The sequence below is a fragment of the Aquarana catesbeiana genome, linkage group LG06 (assembly GCF_042186555.1).
Source record: "Aquarana catesbeiana isolate 2022-GZ linkage group LG06, ASM4218655v1, whole genome shotgun sequence".
Classification (NCBI taxonomy): domain Eukaryota; kingdom Metazoa; phylum Chordata; class Amphibia; order Anura; family Ranidae; genus Aquarana; species Aquarana catesbeiana.
The window spans coordinates 229894845-229914224 of NC_133329.1; the positions used below are offsets into that span (position 1 = coordinate 229894845).

Below are 19380 nucleotides of genomic sequence, written 5' to 3' on the forward strand. Positions count from 1 at the left end.
CGGAATACGATTGCTGTACCACTCCCCCCGAGCACGGGTTCGCACTAACAATTGGGTCTCAGACTCCTTTGATCTGTTTTGCGGTACGAGGCAGGGATGCCCGCACTCCCCCAGCCTGTTCGCCCTGGCGCTGGAGCCTCTGGCAATTGCCATTAGGAGTGCACCGGACGTTCTGGTCCTGCGGGTGGGTATGATGGAAGAGCGCCTCTCCCTCTATGCCGACGACGCATTATTGTACCTAAATGATGCTGGGCCCTCTCTACAAGCTGCCTTGCGTATTTTCGACAGTTTTGGTGGACTCTCGGGAGTTAAAATAAATTGGACCAAATCCGTCCTATGTTTTATAGATGATGGAGCTAACTCTGGACCCCTCTCCTCCCCGTTGCAAAGGGTTAGGGAATTTAAATATCTTGGTGTTGTGATCACTAGAAATCCCTCCGATTTTATTCTAAAAAACCTGGTCCCAGTCCTGAACACCCTGCGTTCGAAATGTGCTGCCTGGGAGAATCTACCTCTGAATCTTCTGGGTCGCATTAGTCTCCTTAAAATGATGATACTGCCCAAATTTAATTATCTCTTTAGGAATTGCCCGGTTTGGGTCCCCGCCTCGTTTTTTAGGGAGATTGACTGTATAGTGGGATCCTTTATTTGGTCAGGGAGGAACCCTAGGTTGGCACGTACTACGTTGTGTTTACCTGCAGATTTGGGCGGACTTGCCCTCCCAAATTTCCAGATATATTTTTGGGCAGCCATGTTGGTGACGGTACACTGGTGGTTCCAGGGTTCTAGATCCAATGTGGCAACCTGTCTCGAGGCGAATATCCTGGGTTCACTGACGGACCTTCGGAATTTTCCCTATAGAGGACCCAAGGCATATGGTGAGGTCCCTGGGCCTACTAGGGCAACTTGGAGAGTATGGGAGGCGGCTAGGCGCAGATACTTGAGACCTGGCCAATTGTCTCCAGCTCATCCCCTATGGGGGAACCCACGACTTAAATACTTTCGTATGATACCGGACCCACAGTTGTGGGCCAGATATGGTGTAACCATGTTGGAACACGTAATGTCTGGGGGACAACTGCTCTCCTTGCATGAGCTTACGGCTAAATTTGGGTTGCCCCGTTGGATGGGGTTCCGGTACATACAGCTGAGACATGCGGCCAGGGCTCAATTCCCGCAAACTCCCCTGTTACAGACGGACCCCATTGAAGATCTCCTATCTCCTGGAGACTTGACTAAACCCCTATCCTCTCTATATTATGCGTTGCTGGGAAGAGATTCCCCCAAGATAAATGAACTATGGGAAAGATGGCGGGCTGATATCCCGTCGCTGGATAAGGAGGGATGGGAGGACTGTCTAGAGTATGGCCCGAAATTAGTGATAGCATCTAAGGACAAACTGATACAAGTTGAATTTATACACAGGGTCTACTATACCCCGCAGAGACTCCATCGCATATTTCCTGGGAGAGACCCTATGTGTCCTAAATGCAAAGTCCATATAGGCACATTTATACATATGTTCTGGGAGTGCCCAGTTGTTGCACTATTTTGGACTAAGATTGTAGGTGAAATCAACTCCAGATTGCAGACCTCTATTCCGCTCTTACCGGCTATGGCGTTGCTGGGGATACATGATGATGAGCAGAGGCCATATCATCTTAAATTACTAATTTCCTTCCTTCTTTTCTATGCCAAAAAAGAAATACTCATGAAATGGATAGATTCTTCCCCTCCATCCTTTTCAGCCTGGGAGGCACAGATCGAGGCAGTAATCCCCATGTATAAAATGACATATATAAACCGTGGCTGTCCGTGGAAATTTGAAAAAGTTTGGGCTCCGTGGATGGCCTCGTAGAGACACACTAAGTTCACTACGATCATCTGCCCCAAGAGGGGAGGGTTTTGGAGGGTGGAGGGTAGTCGGTACTTGTTAAGCATGGTACTATTATCCTTATGTATTGCTTGCGGGTTTTGCATATTATCTTCCCTATTCTCATATATGTGGTCTACGTATGTAGTGTATTGTACTCTGTTGAATGGTATTCTGTAACTCTAATTTATTTTTACAACAATAAAGCACCACTGTTTTTGTTAAAATAATGTAGCATTCAAGCCAGGATAGGACGTGGGGGATGCCCTTGGGGGACGGGGCTGCATGGGGACCCTGTGAGCCCTCTCCACAGTGTAGAGGAATGAAAACGCATCTTTCCCAAATATCTCCAGAAGCCATTTCTCGACAAAATCAGTGCTGTCTCAACCCTCCGTTTTCTCAGGGAGACCAACTATTTGTACCTTGTTACGTCTCATTCTGTTCTCAAAGTCATCAGCGCGTTGATAGACTGCTGCAACCATTCTAGCGTTATGCTGTGAATCTCTCATCAGAGGGGGGAGTTTATCCTCTGTCATTGATCCTGCTTTCTGCTGCCATGATTATCTCTCTAGTCTTTTGTATGTCTTGCCTTATCAAAAAAACTTCCTTCTTCAGACCACCAAAGAGTTCTTGTAAAGTGTTAACCGAGGCAGTACATTTATTAACAGCTTTCAGGGTCTCAGCAAGAGTGGGCTGAGCAGTATCCTCATTGCCACTGTCCTCTTCCTGCTCTTCTGTCTGGTCTGCCATGAGGTTTGCATCTGTGCCCTCTGGAAAGCCTTCCTCCATATTTCCCTGTGCTGTGAGTTCCCCCTCAGGCTCCCCCCCTCCCCCCGTCCTCAGCCGATTCAGCAATATTCAGGGACCCTGCCAGTTTCTGGGCATAATATCGAATGTCTTTAGGGAGGAGGTCACTGCTGGCACTCTTAGGGGTTTTGGGAGGTTTACTCACAGCCACTTTAGTTTTCTCCCTGCTGCGCTGTCCCCGCTGCTGAGGCCCCTTGGCGGCACCATTTTGGAGCTCCGAGCGCTGTCCCTCTTCCTTGTTCTTTCCCCTAAGAACCATCATGGATTTCGTCAGTACAGGTACCACAGCGGGTTTCCCTCAGGTTCCGGAGTCGGTCTATGGCCGTTAGGCAGTGTGACATAGCCGGGAACAGGTTTAGATCAGCGTTAAATGCGGGAGCTCTTTAAGAAAGCTGCTTCTCACATGCCGATCCAGGCCACACCCTAAAAAGGTCTACTTTAAATATAAGAATATAAAGCTTATTACAAAGTCCAGGATCCCAGGTGTGTCAGTTGGGAAAGGGTTGTCCATACCATAACATTGCTGCTGACTACCTGCCTTTGCAGCCACAATAGAAGTTTAAGTCCTTAAATTCTTAACGCATTTCATATTTTTTGCCTTTTTTCTCAAAAATTACATTTCTTATATATTACAGGACCAGTGGATTTATATTCTGTGAATATTAGAGCAATATGTAGCACTGAACTGGTTTATTAAAGCGGGGTTCCACCCAAATTTTGAACAATATCTGTATTTATTCTCTTTCTTGCATAGATGCTGACATACCGTTTAAAAAAATTTAAATTGCCGTAATTACCTTTTATTTTTCTATTCTTCTTTGCACTTCCTGGTTCTCCTCCCGTGGGAGTAGGCGTGTTTCTAGCCTCTCCCAGACTCCTGGGAGCTAGTCTCAGGCTTCCCAGGATGCCACTGAGCATGTGCGGGAATGAGCGGTGAATGCTGGGAGCACAGCATTCACCACATCCAGGAAATAAATGCTTGTGGGCTTCAAATGCCCACAATGAAGATGGAAACCGCCTGCAGTGAATAATATGTTATTCTTTCCGACGAAATCTGACACAGGCGGACATATTACACACACAATATGTGAGTATGTAATGCTGAGAAGAAAAGTTTGTGAATGAACTCAAAAAAAAAAAAAAACGATAGATAGGTGGACCCCCGCTTTAAAGGAATTTAAAGTAAAACTTTATTTTACACTACTCTTGCCTCTTTGTTCACAATGCACGTGTGGGAGTAATGCCATGAAAATGTCCAAAGATCAGAACACCGCAAGACGTCCGGCCAAAGTTGTCAGTGGTGAGAAAACTTGAGGACACTACTTTGCCAGAGTGGAGTGCAGGCGTATAGCTCCTTCATTACACGGCTCAAAATTTCAAGTCCTGAGCTACTAGCCAGGCCTTAAGAGTTGCTCGGCACCAGTTGCCCCACACAACCCCCACCCTGCCCCACCCCTAATTCTGCCTCGCCCCTAATTCTGCCCCTAAACATGCCCTCGTAAATTATCTCATGAAATGATACTTTTAAATGTTTTATGCAGACGTAGGTTACAAAAATAAATAACTTTAACAATATTAAAATAAAGCATATCAATACCCAGTGCAGCCTCATCAGTGCCGCCTTATCAGTGGCTATCCGTGCCGCCTCATCAGCGCCCATTAATGCCGATCAGTGCAAACTTATCAGCACTCTTATCAGTGCCGCTCTGATGCCCTGTAAAAAAAAGACTGCTTCTGCCAGAAGCGATCAGCCAGTCCGCCCCTGTTCAACACTCGCTCTCCGCTAATTTCCAATGGCCAAATGCAAGCAGTTGAGTAGAAATTTTGAGGGCTGCTTAATTTTATAATATATATATATATATATATATATATATATATATATATATATATATATATATATATATATATATATATATATATACACAGTTGCAATAAAAAGTATGTGAACCCTTTTGGAATGATAGGATTTCTGCACAAATTGGTCATAAAATGTGATCTGATCTTCATCTAAGTCACAACAATAGACAATCACAGTCTGCTTAAACTAATAACACACAAAGAATTAAATGTGCCCATGTTTCTATTGAACACACCATGTAAACATTCACAGTGCAGGTGGAAAAAGTATGTGAACCCCTAGACTAATGAGATCTCCAAGAGCTAATTGGAGTGAGGTGCCAGCCAACTGGAGTCCAACAATGAGATGAGATTGGAGATGTTGGTTGCAGCTGCCCTGCCCTATAAAAAAACACACACCAGTTCTGGGTTTGCTTTTCACAAGAAGCATTGCCTGATGTGAATGATGCCTCGCACAAAAGAGCTTTCAGAAGATCTACGATTAAGAATTGTTGACTTGCATAAAGCTGGAAAGGCTTATAAAAGTATCTCCAAAAGCCTTGCTGTTCATCAGTCCACGGTAAGACAAATTGTCTATTAATGGAGAAAGTTCAGCACTGCTGCCACTCTCCCTAGGAGTGGGCGTCCTGTAAAGATGACTGCAAGAGCGCAGCGCAGACTGCTCAGAGGTGAAGAAGAATCCTAGAGTGTCAGCTAAAGACTTACTAAAGTCTCTGGCATATGCTAACATCCCTGTTAGCGAATCTACGATACGTGAAACATTAAACAAGAATGGATTTCATGGGAGGATACCACAGAGGAAGCCACTGCTGTCCAAAAAAAACATTGCTGCACGTTTACAGTTTGCACAAGAGCACCTGGATGTTCCACAGCAGTACTGGCAAAATATTCTGTAGACAGATGAAACCAAAGTTGACTTGTTTAAAAGAAACACACAACACTATGTGTGGAGAAAAAGAGGTACAGCACACCAACATCAAAACCTCATCCCAACTGTGAAGTATGGTGGTGGGGGCATCATGGTTTGGGGCTGCTTTGCTGCGTCAGCGCCTGAACAGATTGCTTTGATTGAAGGAAAAATTAATTCCCAAGTTTATCAAGACATTTTGCAGGAGAACTTAAGGCCATCTGTCCACCAGCTGAAGCTCAACAGAAGATGGGTGTTGCAACAGGACAACGACCCAAAGCATATAGAAATAAATCAACAACAGAATGGCTTAAACAGAAGAAAATACGCCTTCTGGAGTGGCCCAGAGTCCTGACCTCAACCTGATTGAGATGCTGTGGCATGACCTCAAGAAAGCGATTCACACCAGACATCCCAAGAAGCAGTTCTGTAAAGAGGAATGGTCAAGAATTACTCCTGATCGTTGTGCACGTCTGATCTGCAACTACAGGAAACATTTGGTTGAAGTTATTGCTGCCAAAGGAGGTTCAACCAGTTATTAAATCCAAGGGTTCACATACTTTTTCCACCTGCACTGTGAATGTTTGCATGGTGTGTTCGATAAAAACATGGTAACATTTAATTCTTTGTTATTAGTTTAAGCAGACTGTGATTGTCTATTGTTGTGACTTAGATGAAGATCAGATCACATTTTATGACCAATTTGTGGAGAAATCCATATTACTCCAAAAGGGTTCACATACTTTTTTTTGTAAATATTTTATTCATATCTTTTCATGTGACAACACTGAAGAAATTACACTTTGCTACAATGCAGTGAGTGTACAGCTTGTATAACAGTGTAAATTTGCTGTCTCCTCAAAATAACTCAACACACAGCCATTAATGTCTAAACCACTGGCAACAAAAGTGAGTACACCTCTAAGTGAAAATGTCCAAATTGGGCCCAAAGTGTCAAAATTTTGTGTGGCCACCATTCTTTTCCAGCACTGCCTTAACCCTCTTGGGCATGGAGTTCACCAAAGCTTCACAGGTTGCCACTGGAGTCCTCTTCCACTCCCCCATGACAACATCACGGAGATGGTGGGTGTTAGAAACCTTGCGCTCTTCCACCTTTTGTATGAAGATGCCCCACAGATAGGGTTTAGGTCTGGAGACATGCTTGGTCAGTCCATCACCTTTACCCTCAGCTTCTGTAGCAAGGCAGTAGTCGCCTTGGAGGTGTGTTTGGGGTCGTCATGTTGTAATACTGCCCTGCGCTCCAGTCTCCGAAGGGAGGGGATAATGCTCGGCTTCAGTCTGCCACAGTACATGTTTACATTCATGGTTGCCTTAATGAAATGTAGCTTCCCAGTGCCGGCAGCACTCATGCAGCCCCAGACCATGACACTCCCACCATCATGCTTGACTGTAGGCAAGACGCACTTGTCTTTGTACTCCTCACCTGGTTGCCGCCACACACGCTTGACACCATCTGAACCAAACAAGTTTATTTTGGTCTCATCAGACCACAGGACATGGTTCCAGTAATTCATGTCCTTAGTCTGCTTGTCTTCAGCAAACTGTTTGCGGGATTTCTTGTGTATCATCTTTAGAAGAGGCTTCCTTCTGGGGTCACAGCCATGCAGACCAATTTGATGCAGTGTGTAGCGTATAGTCTGAGCGCTGACAGACTGACCCCCCCACCCCTTCAACTTCTGCATTAATCATACGTCTATTTCCCAAAGACAACCTCTGAATATGACGCTGAGCATGTGCACTCAACTTCTTTCGTTGACCATGGCGAGACCTGTTCTGAGTGTAAACTGTCCTGTTAAGCCGCTGTATGGTCTTGGCCACCGTGCTGCAGCTCAGTTTCAAGGTCTTGGCAATCTTCTTATAGCCTAGGCCATCTTCATGTAGTGCAACAATTCTTGTTTTCAGATCCTCAGAGTTCTTTGCCATGCGGTGCCATGTTTAACTTCCAGTGACCAGTATTAGAGAGTGAAAGCAATAACACCAAATTTAACACACCTGCTCCCTATTTACACTGAAACCTTTTAACACTAACGAGTCACATGACACCGGGAGGGAAAATGGCTAATTGGGCCCAATTTGGACATTTTCACTTAGGGGTGTACTCACTTTTGTTGCAAGCAGTTTAGACATTAATGGCTGTGTGTTGAGTTATTTTGAGGGGACAGCAAATTTACACTGTTATACAAGCTGTACACTCACTACTTTACATTGTAGCGAAGTGCTATTTCTTTTCAGTGTTGTCACGTGAAAAGATATAATAAAATATTTACTAAAATGTGAGGGGTGTACTCAATTTTGTGATATATATGTGTCCCCCCACATGGCTTCTCACAAGCTGGAAACGGGACTTCTTATGGCTTTCTTTCAACAATGGCTTTCTTGTTGACATGCTTCCATAAAGGCTAGATTTGTGGAGTGCACGACTAATATTTGTCCTGTGGACAGATTCTCCCACCTGAACTGTGGATCCCTGCAGCTTCTCCAGAGTTACCATGGGCCTCATTGCTGCTTCTCTGATTAATGCTCTCCTTTCTAACCTGTCCGTTTTTAGGTGGACGGCCATGTCTTGGTAGGTATGCAGTTGTAACATACTCTTTTCATTTTCGGATGATGGATGGAACAGTGCTCTGTGAGATGTTCCAAGCTAGGAATATTTTTTTATAACCTAACCCTGCTTTAAATTTCTCCACAACTTTATCCCTGACCTGTCTGGTGTGTTCCTTGGCCTTCATGATGCTGCTTGTTCACTAAGGTTATCTAACAAACCTCCGAAGGCTTCACAGAACAGCAGTATCCATAATATTCAAATTACACACAGGTGGACTCTATTTAGGTGACTTCTGAAGGCAATTGGTTCCACTATATTTTAGTTAGGGCTATCAGAGTAAGGGGCTGAATACAAATGCATGCCACACTTTTCAGATATTTATTTGTAAAAAAAAAAAAAATTGAAAAACCTTTGTAAAAAAATTTCAAAAACATTTATTTTCCTTCAACTTAACAATTATGGGCCACTTTGTGTTATTTTATCACATAAATTCCCAATAAAATACAATTACGTTTTTGGTTGTAGCATAACAAAATGTGGAAAAATTCAATGGGTATATATATATATATATATATATATATATATATATATATATATATATATAATGTGTGTGTGTCTATGTATGTGTATATATATATTTATTTTTTTAATATTTATATTGTATGCAGCTACTTTCAGATGATTGGACACTGGCAAAAAAATAGCAGGCTGGGTAGAGAGTTGGCCCCAGTCTTTTTCTATTGCTCTTCGGTGAAGGATGTATTCTCTCTATTGAATAAAGCTTACCTTTTTACTATTGAGGTTTCTCTCTTTCTCTTTTCAAATGATGACATTACACAAAGATGATTCTGATTCCTGCTTCACCATAGCCACTGCGACTCCTATTTCAGCTACCGGAGCATTTGACTTTTTGGCAAGGCCTGGGGCCCCGTCGGATGGGAAATGCTGTACTGGCCTATAATGTCGCTGCCATGCACTGGTTCCTGCTGTTGTCAGCACTCTTTTTGCCAAGTAGTGCTGCAGAGCCTTGTCCCTGAAGTGCCCTGTGGGAGTATAACCACGGTGGAGGATGAAGCCAGGGTGGGTGGTATAATTGCCTTGTTGCTCTTACTAGATCTCCTATAGTGAGTAGAAGGTGGAAGCCTTTAAAAAAAAAAAAACGAACTTGCCTTTTTATTCTCTAGATACCTTTTGAGGTGTTTAGGAGGCATCAAATACTTTTCCAGTGATTGAGGTGGGGAGACAGGATCTCTGGGTTTAAATTCTTCATGGTGAAATAACTGTTATAAATACTAAGCCATTGACTTGCTTTAAAACACATAGTAAAGTGGATGAAATTATGAAAACATGATTGATCAACCTTATTTTTTTTTTATATATTTTGCAAATGTCCCTCGTTGGATCTGTACACTCATGGGAAGTATGCTACATTGGCACCCTGCTCTTCCCCCTGACTCAACATTTTTTTTTTTTTTTTTTATTAAGGACTTTCATTTTATGAGCTTGGAAAGGGTTAGGTGATGCTGTTTTTTTTTTATCATGTGATAAATTAATCTTAAAGAGGAACTGCAGTCTTCTCACATAATTTGTAATAAAAACATCTTTGCCATTCTGAAGCTTCCCTCCAACCACTTTGCATATTATTTTATATATACTGTGATTCTGTACTTAACAAATATGCTGCAGAAATCCCCCTCCACTAAGTCTGGCTGCAATCTTTAAGAGCCCTTTCACACTGGGGCGATTTGCAGGCGTTATTGCGCTAAAATTACCGCCTGCAAACCGACCTAAAACAGTCTCTACTGTTTGTTCAGTGTGAAAGTCTGAGGGCTTTCACACTGAAGCGGTGCGCTGGCAGGAGAAGAAAAAACCTCCTGCAAGCCGCATCTTTGGAGCGGTGAAGGAGCGGTGTATTGACCGCTCCTAAACCGCTCCTGCCCATTGAAATCAATGGGGCAGCGCAGCAATACCGCGGCTATAGCCGCGCTATGCGAGCGGTTTTAACCCTCGGTGCCGAATACCACCGCAAAAACGATGGAAAAGCAGCGCTAAAAATAGCGCTGTTTTACTACAGACGCCCCCAGTGTGAAAGCAGCCTAACTGTGGCAGCTGAAGCTGCTGCCTGTTCACTTCCTGGATTTACACAGACACACCCAGCTCTGCAGCTCTCATTGGCCCTCTTATGACTCATCCCCCCTTCCCTTCCTGGCAAACTCTCAGGAGAGAGAGAGAGCTGTGCGTGATGTCAAAGGCCTAGGCTTTTTTCCAGACAAGAAACAGGAAGTGGGCTGTATAAGGTATTTACTGGCAGAAAAAAATGTTTTACTATCTAAAGTTAAAACAAGGGCAGAAGATTTAATAGATGGAAAGATGAAAACATTATTGAAGTTCTGCTTTAAGTATAAACAAACAATTTAAAATGCTGATATGCAAAACACTTTTTTGTTATTTTATTTAGGTGAATAGACCATTTGTGCCCTGGCAAGTGGTCAGAGATATTATGCATTCCAGCTTTGAAGAGTCATTGGATAAAACATCACACTCTATTGGAAGAAGAGCTCGTTACATAATGAAGAATCCTCAGACATACCTTAATTATAAGTAAGTACAGCATAAACAAACAGAGGATAATCCACATTTTTGATGATCCATGATTAAATTACACCTTTTCCTTTCAGAGCACATAAATGTTTTTACTGGATAACTAAAAATGTCTCCTCAGTTTCTGACCTCCCTTTTAGTACTAAAGTGTTGCCAACATTTTTGTATCCCGCTCCCTTCCTAAATAATCTATTCACCTCTGCATGCTCCAGTATGACCTTGAGTGTGTGGTCTGTTTGGCTCTGTACAGCCTCTCTTTTAACCACTTGTCGCCCGCCATATAGCAAAATGACGACGGCAAAGTGGTTTCAATATCCTGACCGGACGTCATATGACATCGCCAGGATATCAAGCCGCTGTGCACCCCCAGGGGCACACATCGCGGCGATCGTTGTTGCGGTGTGTCAGTTTGACACACCGCAAGACTGATCTAGGTAAAGTGTCTCTGACGGATACTCTTTACCATGTGATCAGCCATGTCCAATCACGGCTGATCACAGTGTAAACAGGAAGAGCCGTTGATCAGCTTTTCCTCACTCGCGTCTGTCAGACGCGAGTAGAGGAGAGCCGATCGGCTGCTCCTCTGACAGGGGGGTGTGTGCTGATTGTTTATCAGCGCAGCCCCCCCCGAGGATGCCCACACTGGACTACCAGGGATGTCACCACCAGGGATGCCAATCAGTGCCCACAATGGGCATCACTGATTGGCAGGCATTGTTTGGCACTGGCATCCATCCGTACCATCAATTAGTGTACATCCGTGCCCATCCGTGCCGCCTATCCATGCAAATCCGTGCTGCCCATCAGTGCCCATCCGTGCCGCCCATCAGTGCCACCTTATCAGTGCCGATCAATGCAGCCCCATCAGTGAAGGAGAACACTTATTTACAAAGTTTTGTAACAGAAACGAAAAAAAAACAAACATTTTTTTTTTCAAAATTTTCGGTCTTTTTTTAAAAAATCCCAGAGGTGATCAAATACCACCAAAAGAAAGCTCTATTTGTGGTAACTAAATGATAAAAATTTAGTTTGGGTACAGTGTTGTATGACCGCGCTTTGTCATTCAAAGTGCGACAGCGCTGAAAGCTGAAAATTGGTCTGGGCAGGAAGGTGTATAAGTGCCCAGTATTGAAGTGGTTAAATCTTCTCTGTAGAGTCCTGTCTATATGTGCCACATTTTGCATTGTTATTGCGGAGGGGTTTGTAAGCCTATGGAGATGTCATACTTCGTCAGGTTACAACCTGGAATGGAAGTAAAATTGCGCAAGCATAAGACCCCAACAGAGAAAATATTCTGAAGAGGCTTTGTGCCGCTCACGATACAACATAGCCAAGATCTTGATGGAGTGGAAATAGTTGAGAGGATATAATTTGTGGCCTGGGGATACACAATAATGCTCAATAAGTGTAACTGCATTAAAATGTAGAAACACTTTAAATTGGCCCTATCTGAGTTTAAGTCGTAATGCTAAGCATCCCTGATTAAGTGTTAGATTAAACTTCTCCTTGTATTTCCCACTCGCATTCTACCTTGGCAGGACCCCTTGCTAGGTGAAGTCTTTCCTGTTTCTTAATCCTATAACACAGCACACAGAATGTTAGTCATAACCATGGGTTATATGCAGCTACCTTTAGGTGATGGGACACTGGCAAAAAATAAAACTGTAGCAACATCCCCTATATAATTGCCCCCACTACCAGCAAACTTCATTTTTTTTGCTAATATTCTTAAATAACGGGATGTCGTCTCACTGGTTACCTCTCTTTTTGGAGGAAACCTTATGCTATAGAGGTCCAGGGCTGTGTTTTGCTTGCAGTGGACCCCTGTACTTAAAGTCCATTTTGGGGGTATCCCCATGGAGGAGGGAGAGGAGAGGAAAGGATAAGGCTTTTCCTTAACATCCCTACTCCTGGAATAAGACAATATGCTGTGATGGGTCTGGGCTACAGCCTTCCCCTGTACCCAGCATGCTGTGTTCCAGTACCAGAGGACCAATTCAGCAATGCTTCTGGCAGTAAACAGCACATTGATCCAAGGACACTATCTGTGCACCAGGCAATGACCCTTCTGAACCTAAAGGCTGTTGTGAATACCCCTCTGGGGACACTGTAACATGGCAGATCTAGGCACAAAGACATCTGGTTAAGGGGCCTCGCCAGCTTCCAATCAGCTAACAACTTAGTTTGGGGGGAGGTTGTATAGCTGTTTACAACCACTTTAAATATTTTTTGTAATGGGTTCTTGTCTATTGTTAGTGACGTTATTGACCAAATTCACCTTCCTCTCCATCCCCAGTGGTTTGCATGTTTTGTTATGTTTGTGGATAAGTCAGTGGTCTTTACTAATCCTTCTGTAGAGCTGCATGATTAATTGTTAAAATAAAAACTGTGATCTCGATTCAACCCCCCTCACAATCTTAACCCAGCATTTTCCTGATTCATACAGTGCAGAGGCATTCACTACTTTCAGCTGTCATAAAAAAAAAAAAAGGCTGACAAATGTGTCAGCATTGGGAGAGAACTATAAACAAAGTATCTTTTAGTTCTTTTAGATCAAATGAATGAACTTCGGTCTGTAAATGAGGTCAGTTTAAAGTGGAAGTCCAGTCAAAATGAATATCTTTATCTTTGACATTATTCATTTTCTGTATAGCTAATTGCCAAGGTTTGAAAGTCTAATCAAAACTAGAAAATCAGCTTCTTCCTGTTCTTCGAGGACAACCTTAATTCCCTTTATCTGAATTCTGCATGCCGTCTCCCACTTCCTGAAAACGTTGTCCTTCTCTCCTACACAGGCATGCCTACTGTTCATTCTAACAACCCCTGTCTTGCCCAGCCCCGCCCTTCCCCCATTCGCCTATCCTTAGTCAGACAGAGAAGGATAACTTCCTGTCTTCTCAGCCTCGTTTTGGTTCCTAACTGCCTGAGAGAGACAGAACAGGCAAGCCTGGTAAGTATGTTCTTCTCACTGCAGCACATGGCCGCACACACAGAGACACACACACTTCTTACAAAACGTTATATGGCTTCAACTCTAAAGTGGAAGTCCAGTCAAAAATGTTTTTTCCCATCTATACGCCTTTGAAAATCAGCGATTTTGAAAAGGTCCCTGCACTACTTTGATGCAACTTTTGATGTGACTTTGATCCAGAGTGTATATAGAATATAGATGTATAGAGGATATACAATGTATCCTTACTGATGAGAGAACACTGGGCAGGAACCTATGATCAGCTCCTCCCATCCTGTATACGCCCACTGGGTACACAGGAACAGGGTCCCTCCCAGGAAGTGATGTCACTAGCTTTCAGTAACCACACCCACTGGCTGATTTTAGGCTCAGAAGGAAGTAGAATTGAAGTCATGTGATGGCACTGGATACTGCAAAATAAAGGTAGAAAAAATTGGATTTTTTCATTTTGAGGTATAAGGCTGAACGTAGCTCACATTAATGATTGCAGGGGAGAATTTAAGTGTTAGGGTGGACTTCCACTTTACTTAAAGAGCAAACCTTTTTCTGACACTTGTTGCTTACAAATTAAAATCAGTATTTTATGCTAGAAAATTACTTGAAACCCCCAAACATTGTATAAATTTTTTTTAGCAGAGACCCTAGAGAATAAAATGGTAGATGTTGCAATATTTTATGTCACCCTTTATTTGCGCAGTGGTCTATCAAACGCAATTTTTTTGGTAACAAAATACACTTCAATGAATTAAAAAAAAAAAAACTCTAAACAACAGTAAAGTTAGCCCACTTTTTTTGTATAATGTGAAAAATAATGTTACATCGTGAGAATCATGATCTTTATTCTAAGCAAAAAAAAATTGTGATTCTCATTTTAGCCAGAATCGTGTAGCTCTACCCTTGTGGTTCCACCTCCTTTTGTATACCATTTGTGCAGCTCTTTATCTAGTTGCACGAGGCCTTTGATCCCTGCTGTTCTGTAGCTTCTCTGTGAATGATCCTGGTGGTTCTGGCTCACTAGTATACTGTTTGCACATTGATATATGGTACACTTGTCATTGGTGACCTTTAACTCACCACTTTGCAGTTGGTCCATGGATATCCCTCACTGTGGCCTCTGGTTGCCATTGTCCTTCCTGTCTTGCAGTGGGCTATTCCTTGTGAATATGGTTTCACTTACATATATGTTTTTTTAATTTTTTTTTTATTTTGTATGTCGGCCTAGGGTGCCTCTGCCACAAATAGCCTTCAACCCTTTCTGCCTGATATTTGGTCTGTGCACCACCTTTACTTTCTGGGGGTTTATTGGCGGCGTAAGGTGACCTTGTCTGAGTCTCACCTTTTGTACTTTCAGTTCTAAAGGTGGTGTTCAGTTACCCTTGATGGTACTATTTATCTTGCACCAGGCTGTGTTGACCTAGTTGTGCCAGGCTATTAACCCCTTCTGGTCTGCAGTTGATTTGTGAGTTGTTGTTGCGGACACTCTTGTGGGCCATTGTAAGACAGTCGTTGGCTGTGGCTGACAATCTTTCCCCTCTCTACAATGATGGCCTTGAGTGTTCAGCTTGAGTCCACTATTTTTGTCTCGCACGTATATACACTGCTGGCTTTCTCTGTGTGCCATCAGCTATGTGACCCAACATATGCTTCTTCCTCTCCTCCAGGGTCTATATGCAATAGCTGTACCCTATCCCATCCAATGAGTCTATGGAACCAACATTGAGCCTGAAGTTATTTTGTTTTGGTTGTTATAGGCCAACTTTAATCCTTAGAAGGCCTCTTCCTAATTTTGATCCCAGGACTTCTAGATTCTTTTCCATACTCATTCCTTCAGATATGATGATCAGCGTGGTAACCAATGAGCCAGTCGTTGCTCCCTCTATATGGGGCACCTTCCAATCTTTTTGGGGGATCATGGAATGCCTAATGCCTGTCTCCATTTCCCAACACTCCTTTGTCTTACTTGACAGAAACTCTCTGACTTTTTTTCTAAACCTGGTCTTTCTGTGCTCCTGTCTACTGGTACATAGGTACCTTCTTGGTACAATGGACTTGGTCCTGGGAGAAAACTCCAATCCCACTCAACATTCCGGAACTAAGGGCGTTTTGGTTTAGTCCTTCCATATGCAAGATCATCTGTTGTGGATTCTGTCAGACTAGTGACATACATAGGCCATCGGCGAGTGTTCCCATGTCTCGCAAATTACAGGGAAATGGATCTGTTTTTGACACAGATGGGAATTTCCGCTCCAGCCCGGACTGCCATGTTCATTTCAGTCGACATTGCTTGCACTGTGGAGGCTGGTCCTCACCCTAAGGTGTTTGAAACTTTTGTCATGGGTGAGTTACATCAAATGTGGCCCTCTTAGCCTCAAGGTTCAGATGCAAACTGTGCTGGATCATCTTCAGTGCCAGGGATGCCCAAGTTTTGGCAGTGGATGCTCTAGTGAATCAGTGCGTTCAGTTTATCTCGATCTATGCTCTCAAGCCTCAGGAACTGACTTCTTGTAAAGTCTGACTTCGCACTTGGGTGGTCTTTTGCTTGGTGCGAAACCTGGGATTTCTTCCAAGGTTATACTATGCGGAATGAATCCTGGAGTCTCCATTCTGATCTGGATCAGAACATCTAACACTCACCCCCCCCCCCCCCCCCCAACTGACAATGTTGCTATTCAAAAGCTGCTCCTTTATCTAGAGTGGAGGCATTTTAATACAAGAGATTGTTATGGGCCAGATCACCAGGTGAAAATAGGGAAAAAAGCCTAAGAAAAACCCTGATGCTACATTATATTACTATATTACATTGTTGGTTTTGGGTTAAATACCGCTTTAAGCCTGTCGGGCAACCTTTTCATGCCTTGCTTTCCCAGTTGAGCTATATTATAATTAAATCAAACTTTATTTTAAGTCTACTTATGATATTATTTTTAATTTTTTAGGGTGTGTTTGGCAGAGGTTTATCAAGAAAAAGGCCTTGTAGATGACTTTATGAATCGGAAAGCTTATTATGATGATCCAAAGGTATGACTATACTTTATTTTGACCACAGCACTCTTGTTTCCAAAAAAAAAAAAAAAATTTTTTTTTTTTTTTTTTTTTTGGAGCGATAATTACGAACGTTAATAGTAACTATAAAATCACCAGTACGGTTATATTACTTCGAGGCTTGCAGTAATGATTTAAAATTCCACTTTTTAATTATCCCGAAGTTTTAAGTTAATTTCAGTTTGGGCAATTCAGCTTTGGGATAAAAGCCTGCCAACTTGAACAATTCAGCTTTGGGATAAAATCCTGCCCATAAATAACAGCAAGATAACCTTCCCCATTTGTTGTAGCTGTCATCTGATGCTGCATTGATGGTGTGTCCACATATACTGTACATAAGTAACAGCACTTGAACCTGCTTTATTATTAGAGTGCATTAGAGTGCATCTAGTCTGTCTGGGACCTTCAGATGCCTACAACATGATTAGGCAGCTGGTCCTTGATGTTGTAGCATAGCAAATTGTTTTGATCAATTAGAAAGATATTATTTAATGATATATATATACATGCAATTGGCCTAAATAGTCATAGTTGACTCAATGACTGCAGGTGCCCAGGTCCTGAAGCAGCAAAGCTGCCCCCTTCCCTAAAGCGCTTGTTACCCCAACACTTCATATTCCTGATATATTTGGCTGTTGTACCATGTGCTTATGTTTTTTAAAAGGTGAACCCTTTAAATAAGACCAATTCCACCTGCATATCCCCTAAGAAGGCCCTAATCGTTGACACCTGATCTAAAATACCTGATTCTGTTTCATTGATTTGAAGTGTTTCCTTTTGTTGTTTGCACTTTCATTTATTTAGATTATAAGAATAACTACTTCACATAATTTTTATGTGTCATTTGATCAGGTATATTAAATATGTTTAAAGAAGTCAAGGATTCCCATGGGGTGTGCCTATTTTACATGACTGTGTATGTGAGTGCATACAGTGGATATAAAAAAAGTCTATACACCCCTGTAAAAAATGTCATGTTTCTGTGACGAAAGTGAGACGAAGATAAATAATTTCAGAACTTTTTCCACCTTTAATGTGACCTATATACTGTACAACTCAATTGAAAAACAAACTGAATTTTTTTTAGGGGGGGGAGGGGGTTAAAAATAAAAAACGAAAATATTATGGTTGCATAAGCGGGCACACCCTCTTATAACTGGGGATGTAGCTGTGTTCAGAATTAAGCAATCACATTCAAACTCGTGTTAAATAGGAGTCAGTACACACCTGCCATCATTTAAAGTGCCTCTGATTATAAGGTTCAGCTGTTCTAATAGGTCTTTCCTGACATTTTCTTAGTCGCATCCTACAGCAAAAGCCATGGTCCACAGAGAGCTTCAAAAGCATCAGAGGGATCTCATTGTTAAAAGGTATTAGTCAGGAAAAGGATACAAACGAATTTCCAAGGCATTGGATATACCATGGAACACAGTGAAGATAGTCATCAAGTGGAGAAAATATGGCACAACAGTGACATTACCAAGAACTGGACATCCCTCCAAAATTAAAGGACGAGAAGAAAACTGGTCAGGGAGGCTGCCAAGAGGCCTACAGCAACTTTAAAGGAGCTGCAGGAATTTCTGGCAAGTACTGGCTGTGTGGTACATGTGACAAAAATCTTCCATATTCTTCATATGTCTGGGCTATGGGGTAGCAGAAGCATTTTCTTATGAAGAAAAACAAAGAAAAACATCCAAGCCCAGCTAAATTTTGAAGTCTCCCAAAAGCATGTGGGAAAATGTATTATGGTCTGATGAAACCAAGGTTGAACTTTTTGGTCATAATTCCAAAAGACATGTTTGACGCAAAAACACTGCACATCACCAAAAGAACACCATACCCACAGTGAAGCATGGGGGTGGCAGCATCATACTTTTGGGCTGTTTTTCTTAAGCTGGAACAGGGGCCTTAGTCAAGGTAGAGGGAATTATGAACAGTTCCAAATACCAGTCAATGTTGGCACAAAACCTCAGGCTTCTGCTAGAAAGCTGAACATGAATCTTTCAGCATGATGACAACACACAACACACGTCCAAATTAACAAAGGAATGGCTTCACCAGAAGAAGATTAAAGTTTTGGAATGGCCCAGACCTTAATCCGATTGAAAATCTGTGGGGTGATCTGAAGAGGGGTGTGCACAGGAGATGCCCTCACAATCTGACAGATTTGGAGTGTTTTTGCAAAGAAGAGTGGGCAAATATTGCCAAGTCAAGATGTGCCATGCTGATAGACTCATACCCAAAAAGACTGAGTGCTGTAATAAAATCAAAAGGTACTTCAACAAAGTATTCATTTAAGCATGTGCACACTTATGCAACCATCTTATTTTAGTTTTTTATTTTTACTTCTTTCCACATAAAAGATTTCAGTTTGTTGTTCAATTTGAGTTGTACAGTTAATAGGTCACATTAAAGGTTTAAAAAGTTTTGAAATGATTTATCTTTGTCTCATTTTATTTACATCACAGAAACCTGCCTTTCTAACAGGAGTGTGTAGACTTTTTATATCCACTGTATATGTGTGTATGTATATAGTGTTGACGGAAAGTATTCAGACCCCATTAAATTTTTCACTCTTTGTAATATTGCAGCCATTTGCTAAAATCATTTAAGTTCATTTTTTTCCCTCATTAATGTACAACACAGCACCTTATATTGACAGAAAAACATAGAATTGTTGACATTTTTGCAGATTTATTAAAAAAGAAAAATTGAAATATCACTTGGTCCTAAGTATTCAGACCCTTTGCTGTGAC

The 19380-nt window shown here is 42.2% G+C and overlaps 1 protein-coding gene across 1 annotated transcript in view; it reads left to right on the top strand.

Moving 5' to 3' along the window:
- Positions 1 to 19380, top strand: part of GTF3C1 (general transcription factor IIIC subunit 1) — a 395149-nt gene that overhangs the window by 291847 nt on the left and 83922 nt on the right. The window contains exons 25-26 of the mRNA XM_073633018.1: positions 10469 to 10611; positions 16519 to 16600. Of these exons, the coding sequence (XP_073489119.1) occupies positions 10469 to 10611; positions 16519 to 16600 (225 nt within the window). The remainder of the gene's footprint in view (positions 1 to 10468; positions 10612 to 16518; positions 16601 to 19380) is intronic.